This window comes from Peromyscus maniculatus, chromosome 4 (genome assembly GCF_049852395.1).
Source record: "Peromyscus maniculatus bairdii isolate BWxNUB_F1_BW_parent chromosome 4, HU_Pman_BW_mat_3.1, whole genome shotgun sequence".
NCBI classification, from domain to species: domain Eukaryota; kingdom Metazoa; phylum Chordata; class Mammalia; order Rodentia; family Cricetidae; genus Peromyscus; species Peromyscus maniculatus.
The window spans coordinates 96,143,986-96,166,084 of NC_134855.1; the positions used below are offsets into that span (position 1 = coordinate 96,143,986).

At 52.8% G+C, this 22,099-nt stretch overlaps 1 protein-coding gene across 2 annotated transcripts; it reads right to left on the minus strand.

The window, feature by feature from the left end:
* Positions 1–1,536: 1,536 nt before the first annotated feature.
* On the minus strand, positions 1,537–21,541 carry Bmf (Bcl2 modifying factor). 2 transcript variants are annotated; one of them, XM_042275945.2, is made up of 6 exons: positions 21,409–21,534; positions 20,910–21,039; positions 19,830–19,886; positions 18,536–18,832; positions 16,874–17,034; positions 1,537–3,295 (listed from the first exon to the last, which is right to left on the minus strand). In XM_042275945.2, the coding sequence occupies exons 1-6, from the start codon at positions 21,529–21,531 to the stop codon at positions 3,194–3,196; spliced, it is 870 nt and encodes a 289-aa protein (XP_042131879.2). In that variant the 5' UTR covers positions 21,532–21,534; the 3' UTR covers positions 1,537–3,193. The 2 variants fall into 2 exon arrangements, with proteins under 2 accessions (XP_042131879.2, XP_006979291.1); XM_006979229.4 differs by lacking the exon at positions 19,830–19,886 and having other exon boundaries at positions 21,409–21,541.
* Between the last annotated feature and the right edge of the window lie 558 nt (positions 21,542–22,099).

The following is a 22,099-nucleotide window of genomic DNA, read 5'->3' on the forward strand; positions in this document are numbered from 1 at the left end:
CAGAAAGGGAAGCTCTCATTGGAGCACTGTTCTCCTAGCTGACCAGGATGGTCATAGTGACTTCACTGCCTAGTTCCTGGAAAGCTTGGGGCAGACAGGGGCCCTGGCTGGACTGTCTCCCATACCCACTCCCCGCCATTCTCAGGGTTGGGCTTGGGTCTGTGGCTGGGGCTCAAGGCAGGCCAGCTGGGCCTCTCCAGGCCCTGGCAACAAGCTCTGCCACATAGCTCTGGACACAGCCCACCCCTTGGGGCCTGAGGGAGGTCACCGGGAGGTGATCTTTTTCCACCTCTGATTGAGCAAGACAAGGCCACTGGGGACAACCGCACAGCACAGCCAGACTTTGAGACAGAGACACAGGGCCAGGCGGAGAGCCCCCACCCCCACCCCCCTGCCCCAGCCTCACTGGGGAGTCAGTAACTGGATGGGAGGATGCTCCTTTCCAGATCTGCTCACTGGCTTCTAGAAATGCCTACTGGGAATTGTGAATTAGGAGAGCAGTTTGGCCTCTGAACATTGGGCTTGTGTCCCTCTAGGGCATTTCTATTCTGAGTTTTCCAGCCTCTCCCCCACCCCCATCCTCAGCACACCACAAAAGCCCACTGCCTTCAGCTGGTTACAGGTCATCACACAGGTCAGACTTTCCCTCCCTCTAAATCTGAATCTCCGCTCCTCACTAGAGACAGCCAGGCTCCTGGAATTGGAGAGAGGCAATGGGGAGGGGCTGGCTGTCCTGGAGCTGGACTGGGAGACTATAAAGCCAATTCACAAGGCAGACATCACTGGCCAATTAAAGCAACCAGCCAGGGGGAACCTCTGCCTCTTGGGGCTGGGCTGCTAGCTACCTCCTAGGGCTCGCGGTGGTGGGGCTGGGGGCGGGGCGGAGGGCTGTGTTCCTGTTGATATTTTACAGTCCCAGGGATCCATCCAAGGGTCTTTTGACTGCTAGGCAAGCACTCTACCATTGGTCTTCAACCCCAGCCTGGATTCACGTTGGAGGAAGATAAAAAGAGGCTTTAAATTTCACCCTGGCTCGCCCAAGTTAGTGAGTTTGGTCCTGGCTAGGTCCAAAGTGGAGACAGTGCACTCCAACCAGCTTCCACCTGGCCCCAGACTCAATGTTCAGGTCAAACTCTGGGCTCAGTTCTCAGGACAGACCACAGGGCACCCAGCCTGTGCCTGGCAAGGTCTCTGAAGCTGACCTCTGTGCCCTGGCACAGACAAAGTCTGCTAAGAGGTTTTAAAGATGACTTATGTACATGGTTCTGTAGGGGAGGGGGGTGGCACACATATACCACAGCACATGTGCCAAGCACATACCAGAAGCCTGCCTGCCGTAGCCTTGATCCAGAAAAGTGGAGGACCACATATGTCCCACACACATCGAAACTGCATGGGAGAGAAATAGGAAGGCTGGGCTTCACAATGGTAAGTGTGCCCCAGAACTGTCTTCATACTCATTAGTTAGGTCCCTTCTCCTTGCAAACAGGAACCCACCTTCTTAGCAGACGAACCATGGTATACACCCTGAGAAAATGATTGTGGCCAAGAAGAGGTAATATCTCCAGATCATCTGAGCAGAAAGACACAAAGGCTTATACACCTATTTTGAGGTCCTTCGAAGGCAGGACCGTTGTGAGTGCATACGGTACCTTTGTGTAAATTAGGAAAGACATCCCTAACTCTGAGCAGATCAGCCCCACATCAGGACATACAGCCCCGAGAGCAGAGCACAGGCCGGACTTCAGCCTCTGTGATCCCCTCATCCCCCTGTGCAGTGGAAATCCTGTCCAACTGCACACCCAGGACTGAAGAAATGAGAGTTACTGGGCTTGTTCAATTTGAGTCTGCTCTGAGTTCCTCCTCCAAATTCCTTGAATGACCCTGGAGTCTTCTTTGCTCGGGGAAGCCATCTTTCCTTTGAACCCTGTCTTTAGCACCGATGTCTTTCCTTACAGAGAGAAGGATTATGACTTGATTTCCAGGTTAGGAGATGCCCCGTGAGGAAGGCCAGCCGCTTTCAGTCCCCTCCCTGAGTGCTGTGGCAGGGAGAGAGGAAGTTCAGAGGCAGCTGAGATCCCGCTGGGCTCAAGAACTCTCGCTTCCGGCCTCGCGGGAAGCTGAAGGAAGGTAGGAAATGTGTCCCCAGCTCTGCGGGTTCCGTGATCTAGACGCCGCCGTCTGTTACTTCCAAGGTCACTTTTCAGCTGACAAAGCCATGTCCTAGCTTCTTCCGGTATCCCACTAGGTACGGAAAAAAGGAATGGGGATAAGGGGGAGGAGGTACACGTTTCCAAGGAAACCAAGAGGTCTGGGCTCCCCTGGGGCTGACTGATCAGTGGGACGGCTGCTCCATTCCCACGCCCCCTGCGAATCCACCCGGTCTCAGAGTGCTGCTGCCGAGGTGGGTGTCCAATCCAATCCAGTAGCTGGCAGGGTCTTTGGAAAACAGCCGACAAAGGCACAGGCCGCTGGGCCCAACACGATGGTGACCGGCTTCTTGGCTCACACACGGCTGACACCCAGGCAGCAAAGGCGGCAGTAGTTTGCACCCTGGGACCAATCAAGGGGCTTCCATGTGGGACCAAGTCAGACTTGAGACCTATCAAGCTTGACTCCATTTTGAGGCACCTTTGAGAGGTTCTTGGAGAAGTCCAACCCTCCCTGAGGTCTTCTGGAGGTGACAGGGTCTGGGTAACAATCCCTGAGCCCATGCGGTGGGCACTGGCAGTGCCGAGTGGGAACCCAGACATAGGGCTGGCTAGCCAAGGCATTGCTGTTCTCAGCCAGGAAGCCCCTGGCCAAGGTCCTGGTGGGTTAAAGCTGTGTTTCCATCGGGCATGGGGGAAGGCTGACACATTTGGTGGTTCTGGGGGGTCTAACCTGGCCTCCTATTTCCTAACCGGCTCCAGCAGGAAAGCCTCAGTCCACTTCCTGGAGAACATCACCATCACCAGAGTCTCAGGAGCTCCACCAGCAGACACAGCCGCCTGTCCTTCAACAGTGTTTGACAAAGGCCCCCGTTCCCAGTGGGGGTTCTGAACAGAGGAGAAGATCCCACTGGGGTATGTTATATGTACACACAGGGAAAAGAATTAAAAATAACAAAACGCGACCAGTGTCCGTCCTCCCAGATGACTGTCCTGTTCCAGACTGCGTTCCTGGGGCTCCATCCAACAAGGGCCACCCAGCCTCACCAGGGACCCGCCCCTTCCCTGTTTTCTTCTCTGTTCAAGGCCAGGTTTTGCAGGAAGAGGAAGACCTGCCACCACGCGCGGTCTCGGTTCTGCTGGTGCTGTAAGGGAAAGAGATGACCGTTAGGTGCCAGGCACCAGCTGAGAGCGCGGGCTCCTTCCTGGATCCCAAACAAGCTTCCATTGCCAGACCTCAGACTGGCACCGTTTTTGCCATCCGGCCAACTTGGGGGGGACACGGGACAAAACTCCAAAGACAACTGGTGTTCGGGAATTAAAAACACTAGGCGGGGCTGTGTGGACTGTGACGGGAGGATCGGACTTTCTCCCCTGCTCGCAGGATTTTTCCAGAGTTTAGCCAAGTACTGCTTTTAATCAGATTGGCTCCTGAGCACACACACACACACCCCCACCCCAAACTCAGCTGCATGAACAACAATCTTGCTTGAGCGAGAAAGACAAGAGTCCCTCCCTCTCCCCCATTCCAAAGGAACACAGAGAACAAGAGAGGGAAAGGGGGGGGGGAGCCTCCATCTGCAAGTGATTTGACACTGTGAAGGTCACAGGGTTAATCTTCAATTTAAACCACACTGCTGAGGCAGCAAAAATCTGATTTCATCCAGTACAAACACACACAGAGACATGCACACACACACACACACACACACACACACACACACACACACGTATGAGAGAGCCTGCCCCCCCCCCCCCCCCCCCCCCCCCCCCCCCCCCCCCGCCTCAGCATCCCCGGCTCTAGGCTGCCCTTTTTATGGCCGCTTTTGACAGTAAGCCATAAATAATCCCTCTTGGCGCTCTTTCCTACTCACTGGAGCCAATTAAACGTTAAGCAAGAACACACTTGAAAACAAAACAAAAACAAAGAATGCACACCAGCTCTGGAGGTTATCCCAGGTCCCGCCGGCAAGCTGGGAAGCTAGGGGGCAAAGGTCAGAGGTCAGAAGCACCCAGGTTGCTGGCTGCTGTCCCTGTCCACACAGGTACCATTTCCCGGAGGCCCGCAGCGGCCTGAAGGGGACGAGGGCGTGCTGGAAGAGGTCTTTGTTCTCTCCTTGGCTGCCAGGGGAGGAGGACAGGCTGGGGCCTCTCCGCGGGGTTCTTAGTGGACAGGGGAATAAAAACCTAGTGTGCAGAAAGGGGGCCAGCACAGGCTGGATTTAGATTCCTTCAGTGGCCCCGTCAGCAAGCAAGTTTATGTGAAGTGTCTGGGGGTGGGGCGATCCTCTCGGCTGTCTTTAACCACAACCACCAGCACCCCCCACCAGGTAACTCCTGCTCACAGGGGAGAAGGGTAAGACAAGCAGGTCCTGCACCCAGGTTTCCTGGACTCCTGGAGCTTGCAAGCTCCATCCAGCAGCCTCAGTTTCCCCAGGGAACCAAGTCGGCTGTGGGTCCCCTCCCCACCGCCACAAAGAGAAATGGGGTGTCCCACTAAGGTTGACACAGACTACCCCACATCCACGGCAATGTGTCCAAGGGAGTGCGGAGAATCAGCGAGTGAGTCGTAGGCACAGTGCCCGCCAAGGGAGGAAGCAGGGTGTGCCACAGAGAAGCCTGGCAGAAGGTGCTGGGGAGACGCATGGCTTCCTGGTGTTTTGTAAACAAAGATGAGTAAAAAAGAGGAAACACGAGGCTTAACAAAGTCTGGTTCCAGCAGAGCAGCCTGAACTTCAGCTGCAAAGCTAGAGACCCAGGCCGGCAGCAGCTGGGAGGACTCCCGCCACCATGCCTCCCCAGCTGCCGGGTCCCCCCAGCTGCTGCCCACAACAGGTGCAAAGGTCATGAGTAGAACAGGAGACCCCGGGAAAAGACAGGTCCCTGGAGAGGCCAGTCTGCCGGCATTGTGAATCGCCTCAGGTACCTGTTTGAAAAAGCCAAGTGACAATACCAACTATGATTTCCAACAATAATAGAAACAGACTGTGGTGGTCCCATACGGAGCACTCTACAGTCCTGCTTCTTCTTCTTCTTTTTTTTATTTGAGATTGTTCTACTCATTTTACATACCAACCACAGATTCCCCTGTCCTCCCTCCTCCCGCCCCCAGCCTTTTCCCCCCATCCCACCCCCCATTCCCACCTCTTCCAAGGTAAGATCTCCCACGAGAAGTCAGCAGAGCCTGGTACATTCAGTTGAGGCAGGTCCAAGCCCCTCCTCCAGGCAGTGGGATGGGGACCTGTCCCTAGTGCATGAGCCGGCTTTCTGGAGCCTAGTGTCTATGGTGAGACTATAGGCGCAGCCTTGGCGGTCCTGCTTCTTAAGGTGTGGTTCCCCAGGACAGCAGCCTCAGCACCATCAGGGATGCTCAATAGAAATGCGGACCCCTCGACTCAGAATGTGCGCTTTCAACAAGATCCCCAGAATTCTGAGGTTCAAGGCACAGTAGAGAATAAAAAGTATTCTATTTATGTTAAGACCCATTGCCTCCCTACGCCCTCTGGAATGGGTCTGTATTATCATGCCCAGAACTAAAGATCTCATCCAGTCATCACATGGCTAGTAAGGGGCAGGGACCGGCTAGAACCCAGAGCCATATCCCTACTTAAGATCACTGTGCATCATGTGCCACCAGCCGTCTCTCGCTGTGCCAGAGAAGAGCTGCCATCTGTCCTTTAGGACATCATCTCAACAGAGCAGGATGGCTAAGGAAGGAGACCATGATTCTACGATCCAGTGCCCGCACCAGCCTGCACCGTATGCCTTGGTTTCTCCCAAATCCTCTCGATGGAGGTCATTTGCTCAGACCCCCAGGTCCTTTGGGAGTGAGACAAGGAAACAATCTCACCCCATCATTTAGAGTCAGAGAAGCATGTGTGAGCTGGTGAGTGGTCAGTCAGGGGGGAGGAAGACTTTCGAGGGCTGGGGACAAGCATGAGTGTGGATGGTGGCACACACAGGCCAGCGCCGTGTGTACCACCATCAGGGCTCTTGACCTAGCAAGAAGGCGCTAAGGGAGCTAGTTAGACCCTCGGATCAGGAATCAGTCGGGCTTTAGGCTGGATCTCTCGCTCCCTGTTTGTGAAAACTCACACTGGTGTTATATTAGATCTATAACTTCCAAACCCAACCATGTCACAAGACAGAGTGTCCCAGCCCCACCCATACCAACAAGGTCAGACTGTCCAGGGAAGGGGCCCAGGAATTTACATGCTGAACAAACTCCATTAGTAACAGTCTAAAAATCAGAAGAGGCAGACAGGCTGGATATCTCGGTGGTTAAAAGTGTATACTGCCCTTGCAGAGGACTGAAGTTTGGTTCCCAGCATCCACATCAGTGGCTCACAACCACCTCTAACTCTAGCTCCAGGAGACCTGATGCTGTGGTTTCCAAGGGCTCTTGCATCCCCATGCACATAATGCCTCCCCCCCCCCACATAAACACACTGTGGTGATTTGAAAGAAAATGGCCCCCCAAGGGGAGTAGCACTATTAGGAGGTGTGGCCTTGTTGGAGGAAGTGTGTCACTGTGGGGGCGGGCTTTGAGGTCTCTTTTGCTCAAGCTTCCCTCAGTGTGACAGTCAGTCTACTTCCTGCTGCCTTCTGGTCAAGATGTAGCCAACACCACCTCTGCCTGCACACCACCATGCTCCCCACCAAGATGATGACAGACTGAACATCTGAAACTGTAAGTGAGCCACCCCTAATGAAATGTTTTCTTTATAAAAGTTGCTGTGGTCATGGTGTCTCTTTGTAGCCATAAAAACCCTAACTAAGACACACACATAATTAAAAATAATGAAAATAATATATTTTCTTTAATCAGAAGGGGGCTGGGAATGAAGCTCAGTGGTAGACCACTTGCCTAGCACACATGGAGGTCCTGGGTTCAATCCCCACAAAAATAAAAGGAAGAAAGAAAGGAAGGAAAAAAGGAAGAAAGAAAGGAAGGAAGGTCGGTCAGAAGGAAAATGTAAATATTCCTTGTAAAAACATCATAAAATACAAGCAATTACAGGGGAGGATATCAAAGCTACTGTTGATCCTATAAGCCTAGAAGAAAGCACTGCACAGTGTGGCACCTTCTTCAATGCCTTTTAACCTCTTTCCAGCCAACAATGTCTTACCCTGGTGGCCACACCAGAGGTGGATCCTGCCAGGTACTTCTGCAGCAGCCAGGCCACAGACAGCCTTCTGGAAACCACTGAGGTACTTTCCAACCCCAAGGAGTTTGTGACCACAATTGCCTTCAGGAGTGCAGCACCGTGCCAAGGGCTGAGCAGAGCCTGAGCAGGCCTGGACACTGGCCGGGGAGGGCTGGCAGCCCGTCCCTGGGACCCTGAGCACTCCCAGGACATAAACCAAGCCTGCAATACTGTGCTTAGGTTTCTCCAGCACACCCCAAAATGGAAAGCAAGCTCCCACACACCAGGAGTCAAAGAGTAGCCTGATTACAAGGAGTAACAACAAACAAAATATTTCTACAAGTCAAACAAAAGAGACTAATGAGAAAGGAAAGAAAAAGGACTTGAAAGGAAGCCAGAGAGAGAGAAACTGTGAGGAAGGAAGTCGGCCTCTACCAAACAGGATGAAGGATACAAAGACACCAAAAACAACAGAGAGCACCGGTCCTTCCAAAGGAGGGAGAGGGAAGGGGGACCTCTGAGTCTCAGGCACCCGGCCAGGCACTCAGCATATAATCTATCACTGAGGGCCAACTCCTGGAACAGGGCCCAGCTCCCCCAGGCTGGGCATGTGTGCCTCAGCCTGGGAGCTCCCAGAAACCACGAAGAGTGACCCAAAGATGAGAGACTGGGAAGGGAGATGAAATACCCCAAAGCCTTCCCACTCACCAAGCTTTAAACCCAAGGGTGGAAGGAAAGAATAGAAAATGTTCAAGGGGCTGACTAAATGACTCAGCGGGTATGGGTGCTTGCCACCAAGCCTGATAGTCTGAGTTCAAGTCCTAGAACCCACAGGGCACGACAACAAATGCCTTTAATCCCAGCACTCAGGAGACAGAGACAGGTGGATCTCTGCATGCCTGGTTCACACAGCAAGTTCCAGAGACAGAGGCAGAGACAGGTGGATCTCTGCATGCCTGGTTTATACAGCAAGTTCCAGGCCAGCCAGGGCTGTCTCAGAACAAACAAAAAACCTAGAATCCACAGAGTAGAAGGAGAGAGTCCTGCAGTCTGCTCTCTGACCTCCACTGCATACATAAGCAAAACCCAAACATTTCAAAAAGAAAAAAGAAAGCTGACAGAGCATGAGTAACCCCAGAGCCCAGCCAGGGGTCAGTCTCTCTTCGCTGCTGTGGCCGAGGAGGGGCATACATCACGGACAAGCATTTCAGTCCCGACTGTGAACTAGGCACTGCGGCTGAATGTTTGGTGGCCCGTCCTGTGTAGTGGGGTAGCTGGACGACACTGTGGGTTCCCAGCCTGTGCACATGGGACTGACGGCAGAAGAGTCAGTCTTGAAAGGCAACACGTCCATCCAAGGCCAGGAATACCTGGTCTGCCCGGGTGAAAAGATGCCCTTTATGTGATAGAGTCAGCCTCTTGTCTGGGAGAGGCCAAAAAGTAAAGAGAGAAAAGAGAGAGGGAGAGAGAAAAAGCGAAATCTAGCTGGCTGTGGTACCTGACACAGTTAGATGACACCAATCAAACTCTGTTGGGTCCCCCAGGGCCTCCGCATTAAGCACAAAGCGTGCTCCCAGCCCTCCCTGGATAAGAATCTCCCTCTGCCTCTCCCAGTCCAGATTCAGTTCTGTCCTCTGGGGGCTTCATGTGTCTGTCACCAGTGTTCCAGAAGCTCCGGCAGAGCTAAAGTCACCCAAAGGATCAGAAGAGCTTTTCAAAAGACCTAACACTCGAAAAGCAAATTTACCAAACAGCAATTTGTACCATCACAGACAAAGTGTTTTCATATCTCTTCAGCTGGTCACAGGACAGGTGGGTATTACCAACCTTGTTTTACAGATGGGGAAGCAAGGTCTCCCCAAAATCACCCTATGCAAGTCTGATGAGTTAACTCAAGCCCCTGGCTTCTGAATCCCAAGCTGTTCTTTTAAAAGAGAGGGAAGGAGGGAGGGAAAGAGGGAGGGAAGGAGAGAAAAGGCCTAGAAAGGTTAAGAGCACTTGTTCTTGCAGAAGACCTGCAAGAATTCCCAGCACCTACATGCCAGCTCATAACCAGCTCCAAGGGACCTGCTGCCCTCTTCTGGCCTCTGAGGGCAGCAGGTGGACACATATGTGGTATATAGACATACATGCAGGCAAAACACCCATACAAGTTGATAGAAGAAACCCATTTATTTATTTACAGTGCTAAGGACGAAATATAGTGCCTTGGGCATGTTAGGCAAGTACTCGACCTCTGAGTTGCCTCCCTGGTCCTACAGAACTTTTTTTTTCCCTTAATATATTGCAGTGTTGGGACTGGAGAGATGGCTCAGTAAGATTAAGAGCACTGGTTGCTTTTCCAGAGGACCTGGGTTTAATTCCCAGCACCCACGTGGCAGCTCACACCTGTCTGTAACTCCAGTCCCAGGGGATCTGACACCTTCACACAGACGTATATCTAGGCAAAAATACCAAGAACATAAAATACACACACATACACACACACACACACACACACACACACACACACTGCAGTGTCAACCGGGCATGGTGGTGCAGACCTTTGATCTCTGAGTTCAAGACCAGCCTAGTCTACAGAGCTAGCTCCAGGACAACCAGGGCTACAAAGAGAAGGGCTGCACAGGGAAGGCCAGCCTGGTCTACAGAGTTAGTTCCAGGACAACCAGGGCTGCACAGGGAAAGCCTGTCTTGGAAAAAAAGTTCGCAGTGTTGACTCACACTATGCAAATAGTATTACCTGTGCAAAGAGAACCATTGCCGAACTGCTCCCCTAGGATGCTTAAAGACATTGTTTCCAGATCATTAACTGTTCAGAAAGGATGATGTGGACCAGAAAACAAGAGGACTTTCAGAGGCAGAGCTAACTGGAGATCAAACAGAACTAGAGACTGGTTGAAATTAGGACTTCAGACCATGTTTTAAAACCACCCTCATTTACTTCAAAACGCAGACTTGCAGGGTCTCCGTCACAGCGGGATCTGCACACAGCTCCTTCTCATTCTCCCATCACACTAGGAGACCACCCAGGCCCAGGCTGAAGGGAAGAGCCTGTGGCTGAGAGCAGAGACAATGATAAGGCAACCTTAGGAAAATTCCACTCTGCACAAGTTGGGAAGATGTTTTTGCTAAAGCCATTGAGGTTCTATGGAGCCCAGAGAGCTAAGAGTTATGAGGGATAAAAAGGTGGTTCAGAAGAATCTTGTTCTCCCTTCTTTTACAGTCTCATGAGGAAGAAGGCAAGAGAACAGAATCAGGGACCATGAGTCGGACTGGTTAGGTGATAAATGACAGCTCCAGCATGTCCTTGCCCTCTGGGATGTGTTTGCCAAGAAGCAGGGATGGTGGGGTGGGAAGATCATGGTTTTACAATCAACCCAAACGTCCCAACTCTGCAGCCACTTACAGGAACTTAGGCACGGTGCTCTGCTTCTGTGGGCCTGTGCTCTACAAAATAGGAACAGTGCGTCTGGAAGTTCAAGGCTGAGCTGAGGATTAAAGGAGAAACTATACATTCGCCCCCGGGCCTGGTGGCAGCACCCAGCAGCTTGGGCACATTCTGCTGGTGAGCCTGCCCCTGCCTCACAAGCACCAGCTCCTGCCCAGATGCATGCATGCCTTGGGACAGGCCAGCCTTCCTATTTCGAGAGGGCTCACAGTAGCCAGAGGCTGCTGGGCTCAGGTTTCAAGGCTCTCACGCTAACTTGGGGTCTGACACCCAGAGGGTCATCCAGGGATCCAGGGAGGCCCTGCCCTGCCCAGACACCCCATGATTAGCAACATAGCAAAATGGAAAAGGAAAGAACGACTCCTTGCCAAGGGCTTTTTTCTCAGCACAGGCATCGGTACGAACAGGATATCAGGGCTGCCAAAGCAAAGCCGACGCTTCTCCAAGGAAGCAAGGGCAGCCTAGAACAGCCACTTCTTGGCTGGAGGCTGGCAGGGCTTCCTCTGACACAGCTGAAGTCACTGGGGGCCAAGTGGCTAGGGAGGAGACAGTGCGGTGGAACCCTACCCACGCGCCGACCTCCACAGCCTGGAGGTCGAAACTCCTGACTCCCTCACCCAGCTCCCGCGGGGTGTCTCAGCTTCCCTCTATCTCAGACCAGCTCCGTGAGGCCACGGGGGTAAGGCCTGAGGAGTTCTGGAGGGAAGCGGTTGTGTGTCAGTCGCTGAGGAGGCAGACAGGGAGGAGACCAGGAGGGGCAGGCCAGCAGGTTGGAAGGGTACACAGCTATGGAGCCCTGAACCCCCAGGCTCAGTCTCAAGTTGGAGCTTTTGCAGCTGGCTCTTCTTTGTCTGTCTGGGGTCAGTCTGCTGGGCAGGACAAGGCAGACTGGGCAAGGCCAAGGCTTGGAGTCCTCCTCTCAGTACACAGGAGGGCTGTTCTTGCTTTGGTCATGGAATGTGCCCTCTTGACTTGCCAGGCATGGATCAAAAGGCAAACCGGGCACTTTTCTTTATGCTTCTTTGTGCTTCCTCCAATCCTGTCTTCCCACCACCTCCCCCCCCAACCCCGAAAACACACCAAAGCTAACTGCCATCCCCACGGCCTGCCTTGGTGGGCAGGGAGGGATGAACTGCCCGGAACTAGAAGGCCTTCTCTTGGAAGAAAGAACAGTCAGGTGCAGAGTGTGTGGGGAACTCGGCCTCCAGTCTGCCACGCTGATGACTCAGAAGCTAAATATAGCGAGTGATATAAACAGAGCCAGCCACAGAGCAAACACAGGGCCCCCAAGCCCCGGCACAGGCTCTCACGAACACGGAGCTCTCGGCGACCCCTCCCCCAGCCCCACTCTTCCCCTAGCACTGTCCTGACAGACCTCCTAGCCCTGGGATAGAAGATGGTTTCTTAGGGGGCACTTTTCACTCTAGGACAAATCTCTGAGGCCCCTGCACCGGGCTGTTCTCTCTAGAGCCTGAGTGACCTCATTAGCCATGGTCTCTGCTCCAGAAAAACCACTCACCAACATGGAGAGCATCCTAAGGGTCAGAAAGCAGTCAGGGACTCCCAGAACAAAGAATCCAGGATGCTGGGCAGAGATCCAGATGCTAGGTGATGAACCATGCAAACGCCAGTCTGGGTACAACTTCCCAAAGAGCACCCCAAGAATTATAAAGCCAGGTCCAAGCAAAATCCCAAATTCCTGGTGTATGTGTGGACACACTCGGTAAGCTTCCTACCACTGATCTATTCCTTATTTCCTGTTTGAGACATGGTCTTACTAAGCTGGCCTGGTGGTCCCTAAACTTGTGATCCTCCTGCCTTGCTCCAGCCTTGCTGATAGCATGTGCTCATCTCTCCAGGCTATCATAGTTTCTTGTTTTTGTTTTTTGCAGTCCTGAGCATCAAAGCCAGGGCCTCCGGGCTGCTACACAAGCCTCTAATGCCCACCTGAGCTACAAGCCCTGGCCAATAGTGCTTTTATTACAGTTCCCAAAGGCTTTGCACAGCAACCTTGCAAGGTCAGCTTTGGAACCTGAGGTCCGGACCAGGAAAATGACTCGCGGAGAAACACAGCTTGGGTAAGTGGCAGGAAGGCGATTCTTCCCAGACCTGCTTCAAAGTCCCCCATCCTTCCTTTGATATTATAAATGAAGATGGTTTCAAACAAGGGCTTGAAAGTTTCCTTAGATTTCATTTTCTAAAATATTGAATTACAAGCCGGGTGGTGGTGGCGCACGCCTTTAATCCCAGCACTTGGGAGGCAGAGCCAGGCGGATCTCTGTGAGTTCGAGGCCAGCCTGGTCTACAGAGTGAGTTCCAGGAAAGGTGCAAAGCTACACAGAGAAACCCTGTCTCGAAAAACCAAAAGAAAGAAAGAAAGAAAGAAAGAAAGAAAGAAAGAAAGAAAGAAAGAAAGAAAGAAAGAAAGAAAGAAAGAAAGAAAGAAAGAAAGAAAGAAAGAGAAAAAGAAAATATCGAATTACTATTTAGGGAATTTCTAAATCTGCTTTTTTTCCTGAATGGAGCCACTCCTGGGCCTAGTAAGGGAAAGAAAATTCCAACATAAAGAACCTTAACCCACTTGTTCACTTATTCAAGGCCCCACAGTAGCTTTTTACTTATTTATTTGTTTGTTTGTTTATCTATTTATTTATTTATTTATATTTGAGCTTCTCAACACAGTCTAGAAATATCCCTTCAGATCCAGCCATAGAGAAGGAAAGAAGGTACCAACTATCCTTAGGCCCACGCTGGCTGGAGGAGTCACTCACAGAGAACACAGAGAAACAGAGGCTCCGACCTTCTGACCAAGGCAGCTGTGAGTTTGTCAGGAACTGAATCTGATCCTCCCCTCCCCCTCCACAGAGAAACTGGAGGGGTCACCCTCTCAGAACCCAAACCTAAGTGCATCCCTCTCAAAGAGGTATTAGAGATCCCTGCGGCAGCCTGCCAGCCAAAAGGAACAGAACGGGAGCCTCCCACTGCCCCAGCAGAAAGAGGTGGAAAAGATTTCCTTTAAACTGGATCCAGTGATGCATGCCTGTAATCCCGGAACTCGGGAAGACTGAAGCCAGTTTAAGTTAAATAGCAAGACCCTGTTGCACCTACCCAACACCAAAAGGAAGGAAGAAGGAGGGGGGGAGAGGAAAGAGGAAACTTTCTCAGTTTCAGAAACCCAAGGAGCTAGCGGCGAATGCACCCGATGATGTTTGCCTATAGACTCTTGCCCAGGAACCCAGAGGAGCTACTCTGAACCAGCCACTTGGGAACCGGGTTAGTCTTCCACCTCGACACACTCCTCAGGAAATATGGTGAGATAACAAATGGCGTAGAAGTGGGTATAAGGAATGTGGCCAACATAAACCATCACCCAGGACAGTTTGAAACCTGCTGCCCCTGGGACCACAACTGATACATCTGCCAGCATGCCATCCTACATCTTTGTCATGTCCCACATCTCCCTGTAAGAGGAAATGGAGAAAGTAAGAGGAATAATAATAACAACTGGGGGACTAGAGGGAGAACTCAGTTGGCGGAGTGCTTGCCTAGCATACAGGAAGCCATGGGTTTGGTCCCCAGCTCCACAAAAATCGAGCATAGTGTTCCAAATCTGCAATCTCAGCACTTAAGAAGTGGATCATAAGATAAAGGTCATCCTCAGCTACATAGTGAGTTCAAGGCCAGCCTGGCCTAAGACTATTAATGTTACATTAATATTATTATTATTAATAATAATAATAATAACAACAACAACAACAACAACAACAACAACAACTGAAATCCATTACAAGGACTAAAGGGCAACAACTAACATTCTCATGTAATTCTCCTTCCAACCTCTTGGGGGCGCTCCGGATGAGATGCTAGCACCCCATCTAGAACTGACCTGTGCCCTCAAAGAAGCAGCCCTAAACTGGGAGAAAGGTATCAGTCAGTGAAGAGCGGGGGACATTGTTGCATTGTTGTGGAGTAGAATATTAATTCAACTATGTAAAGATGCATTGCATCTGTTTATGCTGTATTTATTTAACTGTGTAAAGATGTGTTGCTGTTTCCCCTTGCCTGCCTAAGGCACCTGATTGGTCTAATAAAAAGCTGAATGGCCAATAACTAGGCAGAGGAGGGATAGGCGGGGATGGCGGGCAGAGAGAAAGGGGGGGGGGCAGCCAGCTGGGGCCCAGCGCACCAGACTTGGGCACGGAGGAAGCAGGAAAGCAGGATGGACAGTCCGTAGATGAGGTAAAGGAGCCTGGGACAGCACACAGATGAATAGAAATGGGTTAGTGTAAAAAAAAAAAAACCCTAGCTAGAAACAAGCCTAAAGCTAAGGGCAAGCATTCATAATTAATAAGAAGTCTCCGTGTCATGATGTGGGCGCTGGGCAGTCCAAGAAATCCTGCTACAGGAGACCTCAGGATAAGGTCTCCTCCTGAACTTTGGTCCAGCAGCAAGGAGGCCTCTAGCCTGGTCTCCAGTATGTCAGGGCTCACTAACGGACAGGGGACTATCCTGGGAAACAGCTGCTGAGAGAGGCCAGATTGGTGTGAATGAAGAAAGAACATCTTCCAGATGTGCTCTAGATGAGGCTAAAGGCCACTGTCTTCCCATCCGTGCCAGTATTAGGACCAAATGCCACGAGCCGGGCTGAGCCACAGACCTGTACATCCAAGGCGGATGACCTGGGAAAGAAGGAGGAGGCCAAGAGACTGAAAGCAGGAATCAGAAGGAGTCCATACATGGACCGCAGGGGACTCGCTAAGCCACGTCTGTACAGTGTAGCCACAGAGGGGATGAGGACTATGGCCGGGCTGCCTTATAACCTAATCACAGGGCCACCCTCTTTCCAAATCACTTAAGGGCTGGGGAAAACCATCAGAAATAGCTGTGGCCCCAGACTCCCTGACAGAGAAGTATACCAATAACACCCTGTGGCCTGTTCTCAAGGTCAATGTCCTCTACCCACTGCTGCTGGCAATGATTTGCTCCCAAGTCAAAGTTATTACTACCAATAACTGTTCTGGTCATCTGAAGTTACCCATCTAATCCCAGGTTGTGCCTAGCCATGATAGTTATTTGTTCTGTGATCTACACACACACACACTCACACTGCCAGGATAGGAACACAGTCCTACAGGTAGAGATTGTGTTCATACACACACACACACACACACACACACACACACACACACACACACACACACACACACACTGCTAGGATAGGAACACAGTCCTATAGGTAGAGATTGTGTTCATTTCCCAGTGTTGTGGCTTTGCCAGGTAGTATCTGTACCACCAGCAAGGATCCAGCTTCAGGCTCTGCCCCTGCCTTGGCAGCGATCCAAAAAGCCAGCCTGTCTGGGAAGGGTTAAGCACCTGGGGGCCCAGCGCAGACGGTGGCTGGGCTGTGGAGCAGGACAGCCTCCCATCCATGGCACCGCGGGCTCCAGCACGAGCCTGCCAGCCGCCGCCTTTGTTGATGGACTCTGCCACATGCTCGGCTGACACGCGATGCTCCGCCCTGGCGGGGCTGGTGCCAGGCTGCCGGCCAAGCACCAGGCAGAGCGCCCCGCCGCCGGTCGCAGGTCTGGGGAGACTCGGAGGTACAATCTCCAGAGTCCTGGGCCAGGGTTCCCAGACACAGACAGTGAGGAGTGGCTCTCCAGCTGGAAAGTGTCAGGTTTCAACCGGTTCCACCACTTTCCCCCACTCAGGCCCCATCTCGGGACTGATTACCGGTTTCCCACTGTTCCTCAGCCAGGCACACCCCCAACTGCTCAGTTTCACTTCAGCGTTCTACAAGAGACAAGCCCCCAACTTGGGTCTGGGGAGTTTGTCCAACCAGACTGCGGGAAGCCATCCCATGGGCAGGGAGGGATCGCGGGGTATCTCCCACCTCTTGTGAAGCTAAGTAGGCAGCTGGAACTCTCAAGGACATGAGTACTCAACTAATTGTGTCTACCCAGTCCATCATAACGACAGTAGCCAAGGCCAAAACTCTGAAACATAGCCTGAGGCCTGGCAACTCTTGGGTTACTTACAAGAGGACAAAGGCAAGCCCTGGCTTCCCAGCGCCAACAGCCTCAAGCCCCCCACCCCACCCCCACTGCCCCCCAAACCCTCATGCCTACTTGTTGTATATGAAGCCGATGAAACTGGTCTGCAATGCACTGAAGCTTTCTGGCGATCTGTACCTCTGCCCGATGCTGCCACTGTCCTTCAGGGGGCTGCTCCCCAAGGGGCAAGCCTGCCGGGAAACTGGCAGGGAGCGGAAGCCTGTAGCCGGCATTGCCTGCAAAGACAGAGGATCCACATCTCAGCATTTCCTACCCTACCCTACCGTCTCCATTGTCAACCCTTTCTGGCCAAGACCTGGAGTTGCTGGTAAATCTTAGGATAGAAGGAAGAGGAAGCAGCCTGCCTGCCTTTACCAGGGCATTCTGCCAGACTCGGAGAGCTGCCCAAGAATAGAAAAGTTGGTACAAGGGCTGAGAGTGTAGCTTAGATGTAGCTGAATATTTAGCACACTCGAGGGTTCTCTCTCTCTCTCTCTCTCTCTCTCTCTCTCTCACACACACACACACACACACACACACACACACACACACACTTATCCTGGAAAAACAGAAAAGAATATAGAGTCTGCCTTCTCCTCCACGCTCAGTCCCACGGCATAGCGCAGGGTGCTAATGTGTACAATGAACACGCCAATCTTCTGTCATTTATCAAGCTACACTTGACCTCCCTGTATATTATTCATGTAGTGGCAGGTTGAAGCTGTTCTCTGGTTCCTGGGTTGAGTAAAGCAGACAGAGAAAAGAAAAACAAACAAACAACCCCGAAAGTGTCTTCATTTTTCTAGTACGGTTAGGGAAAGCTGGGCTCAGCACTCAACGATCAGAGCAGCAGCAGAAAAGCCAGTGAGAAGACTCCTGAGGCCCCACAGAGCAGCCAAGCCGGCTCACCGAGTGCGGGCCCCAGAATGGCCGCTGGGGGCGCCTGCCACCTCCTGCCTCCTCCCTCTTCCAGCCCGCAGGAGGCCTCATCCAGCTTCTCAGACTCCCGCCAGAACTGCTTTTCCAGAAGTGCCCTATGGGCAGTTAGCTCCCTCTGAGATTAACTGCAGCGGCTTCTCAGTCTGCTCCCGAGGACACAGCAGGATGACCTCTGAGCCTCTCTCTACCCCCCCTCCACAGGCCAGTGTGCTAAAAGAAGAAACAGACCGAGTGTCTACTCCTGCCCTTTTGCCAGAGGAGGGCATATTCCTCATAAAACAAACCATTTGAGCCCACAAATGAAGGGGTCGTGTCTGATTTAGCCTTGGACACGGCCCCTCTGCTGGCACGGAGCCCAGGCAGGCCCAACCTCTTTCTCCAGTTCCTCTTCCAAGCACAGAAAGTCCCAAGTGACAACTCAAAGCCACCTTCTGTCTTCAGGAACCTTCCCTATAAGAACTGGCTGGGCTTCTCCTCGAGTGTCAACAGTGACACTTAACACTCCCTTCCCCTTCGTGAAAGACAAATCAGCACCCGGGCCCCAAAGGCAGAGTCACTGAGAAGACAGAGGATGTGACAGGAGACTGCATGGACCCAAGGATCCCTCCAGGGAGAAATGGAAAGAACAAAGGAATTTGTCCTTGGGGGGGCCAAGCACAGGTGGAGAAGGTTGAAAGTTGATGGATCGATCGATCGATAGCCCTGGCCGTTCAGTTTGGTGAAGGAAGTGGTAACGAGCAGGTTTCAGAAGGGAAAGTCCCCTCATTTCCCCCAAGGTCTAAGGCTAAGAGCACTCACCGTAAAAGAGTCTCTGGGGTTCCTCTGTCACCCCACAAGGCAGCATAACACCCTGGCTTGGGGAAGCTGGGCTGAGGGTCTGGGTGGCCTTGTCTTCCTGGCTTATGGGCCGGAGCCCAGGACCACAGCAATGAGTGAGAGGGAAGAGCTGGAGCCGGCTGAGGGGGCAATCCAGCTGGCTCTGGGCGAACAGGTCAGCAGAGAGCAAGCTCCCAGGTTGTGTCCCTGGCTCCCCATCCTCTGGCTGGAACACATCATCTTCCAGCTCCTCCACACACTGCGGTGGCTCCATCTCTCCTGTCAGAGAACAATGGAGGTATGTGGGATGCCCGCCTACTGAGGCCAGACCAAGGGTTCCCCTCCCTCCATCCTTCCCCACTCTTCCCATTTGAGGGAACCACGCCAGCTTCCGACCATACACAACCTTGGTAATAAAACACTGCCAAGGGTGATGTTCGCCTCTAAAATGTGGGCCACCCCAATGGTCAGGGCCCTTCCATACATCCTCCCGGTACCCACCAGAGCCGTCTTTCCCCACCTCCTCCGACCTAGGCTGGTCACCAAGTTTGACACTGAGGGCAGTAAGCTAGTGGTGGGGTCAGGTGCTACCACAGGGTTCCTGGGAAAGTATAAGGAAGACTGGCCTCCGTAAGTGACTGTGGGGGCCCGGGAGGGGACAATGGCTGACTGTACAAAGTGTTCACACATATGCACACACACACACACACACACACACACACACACACACACACACCCTAAGGAGGAACCTCCAAGCTCTCGCCTAAGTCTGAGCCGATCTCCAGGCTCAGCAGCAAAAACAAAAGCCAGCCATTGTAGAGCGGCCAGGTTCCCTCCGAACGTGCTTGGCCCCACCCCACCGCACATCTCCACCCCCCTCCTTACACAACAAACAGGCTCTGTGGTGTGGTGAGAGTGTCCTGGAACCGGGGACCTAAGTTAGTCAGTCACTCGAGCTGCCCAGCTCAGCTCTCTCCCAGAGGAGCAGAGCTGCCTGCCTGCCCACCACAGGCTCATCGTGAGGGCTGGATCGGCCTCTAGCAAGGAGTCCAGCTAATTCTACCCACTAATCTCCATGACTTCAAATTCTCATCCACTCCGCCTCCCATTCCTGCCAGAGCTGAACCTGAGGTAGGTGCAAGGTGCCTCACAGAAGGAAGTGAAATTCAGCCCTCTTGCTGTGCTTTCTCACTGCCTACCACGGCGGGGCTGTTTCTTAGTGTTAAGTTCCTCTCGCTCCACCTGACGGCTCATGAAATTCTGCACTTGGACTCACCCAGCAGCCTGAGCTTCCAAGCGTGCCCCTGGGGCAACCAGAAGCACCAGCAAGCACCTGAATCGTCAAGGCAATGCAAAAACAAAGTTTGTCATCTTCGGACTCTGCTAGAGATTCCCAGTTCAGACACCCCAGTGTCTTGCCTTTGAAAGACAAGCCAAGTGGTTTGTGGGTTTTAAAAGAAATCTTAAAACAAACAAACACAAAAAACAACAACAACAACAAAAAAAAACCACCCACTTTGTCTTTAAAGAAATCTGTTGAGTTCAGAAACCTTCCTTTTCTAAATGCGAGCGTCTCTCCACCTCACCCCATCCCTGAGCTATCTGTGGTGTTGTCTCTGCTCTCTTCCCTGGAGAATGATGCCGTGCCCGCAAGGATGGCAAAGCAGACATCTTTGGATATTGTTCCAATTGGTAAGGGGGAACTCCAGCTTATCAGCAACAGAAAAATCAAGTTTCCAGATAAAAGGACCAAGAGCTGTCACCTAGCAGGGTGTTCTTCTGTCCTTCGCCCCTCTCTGCTGGCTGGCAATCCCGACCAAAGTAGGGACCCTCCAGAGCCAATCACAAGTAGGAGTCATTGTCTTGGTGTTTCTTTTGATGCCTATCACTCCCCTCCCCCTCCCAGCAAAGCCCCAAAGTTCAACCCTTGCCTTGACTGGACAGTGGGGGAGGTGCAGCCAGAGGGCGTGACTCTGAAAACGCGGAGACCCCCCCCTCCCACTCTGCACAAGATCTGCAGGTGGCTCTCCGGTTCGTGTGAGCCTCCGAGAGGTTCTGGGCGAAGACAAATGTAAACTGGGGGGAAAGTAGAGACCCTCAGCTTCTCTGAGCTAAAGTGGTAATGTCCAGACTGGTAGGAAGAGAGCATTTCCTGAGAGCACAGCCAGGGAACGCTTTATTCCTAGCAAAGGGATTAAAGTCCGCTGGAGCCATCCCAGAGCCTCGGAGCTCCAACTGGGATGCTCAATTAAAACCCCTCCTCTTCTTAGGAGATGGCACACTAGCCAGATACCTTGAACCTCAATAGTGGCTAAGATCTCAGAACACACGCGCGCACACACGCGCGCACACACACCTGGGTGACTCCAGGACAGAGTCTCTGCCTCCGAGTCGTGATGCCAGGGCTCTGCGCCAGGGTCCAGGGTGACGAGCACTCGGGGGGCTTGGCGCCCACACTCGATAGGGAAGGAGGGGGCAAACTCCAGCTGTTAAGAAGAGGACCCTTCAGACTACGCAGGGAGGCAAAAGGCACCACAACTCATGGCCCCACCCCAGAGTCAGACCCGGAGACCAGAGCGTTCCGGGCGCTTGGCAGCGTACCCCAGGATCACTGGCCCACCTACTCTCAACTCCGAGTTCCAAATGTTTCCCGAAAGCCCCGCTTGAAACAGCACGTCCAAATTTGTGCTTTGCGCCCCGTTCCCATATCCCAGCACCCCAACTCCTTATGGTCACCCCAGATGCCCGCAATCCACACCCTTCCCGGGCCCCCACGCGCCGCGCGACTCCGCTCCCCACTTCCCGGAGGAGGTACGATCCAACTCCGCCTGGCCCCCGGCCGCCCGGGCGCTCACCGGGCTGCGGCGGGAGGCGGTGGTACGAGCTAGGGCAGCGGCTGCTGCAGGCGCGAGCTGGCGCGAGAGGAGGCCACGGCGCACCGCGCGGTATTGTTTCCAAAATACGCCCGCTCCGGGCATCCCGCAAACAGCTGATGAGGCCCCGCCCCTCCTCGCGTCACTCCAAACATTGACCAATGACAAGTGGAGCTCCAAGTCTCAGGCTGGGCAGCTGCCAGGGACGGTCACTAATGTACGAACCTTCCCTTGGAAACACTATAAGGGGCCGAGCGCATTTCTGACCTTCGCCAGAAGCGCAATTGCAGCGTAGTGTCGGGTGAGGATTCGGTTCCTAAGGCAGGCCTCAGAAGCACCAGAGAGTCCCTGGGTTCTCCACTAGGTGGGGGGACTGGGCGCCCAAGTGACTTTTGTCTACTTGGAAATGGGCTGAAGAATTATTGCGGGGCTTCTAGAAAGCCGGCTCAGGAGAAGGCTTTCAGAGGCTTGCAACTTGTAGTGGGGAAAACGAGTTGTCAGTCCCTAATAGAAAAAAAAAAAGCCCTCTCGCCTGCTTGGGCGGGTCCGAGGAAAGCTGGAAGAGAACACGTGTGTCCTTGTCTGTAACCAAATGACATTTGGATCCAACAAGTGCAATGAGAGACCCACGTCCTCTCTTCTGGACTGGGCCAGAACACGGGCGAAAAAAGGT

Excerpts from the sequence above, each read along its gene's own strand:
- Bmf (XM_042275945.2), bottom strand. The coding sequence starts at position 21,531 with ATGCCCGGAGCGGGCGTATTTTGGAAACAATACCGCGCGGTGCGCCGT. Across the intron at positions 18,833-19,829 it reads TTGGAAGCTCAGGCTGCTGG|GAGAGATGGAGCCACCGCAG; the intron begins GTGAGTCCAAGT and ends GTTCTCTGACAG. Across the intron at positions 3,296-16,873 it reads ATCGGCTTCATATACAACAA|CACCAGCAGAACCGAGACCG; the intron begins GTAGGCATGAGG and ends TTTCCCTTACAG.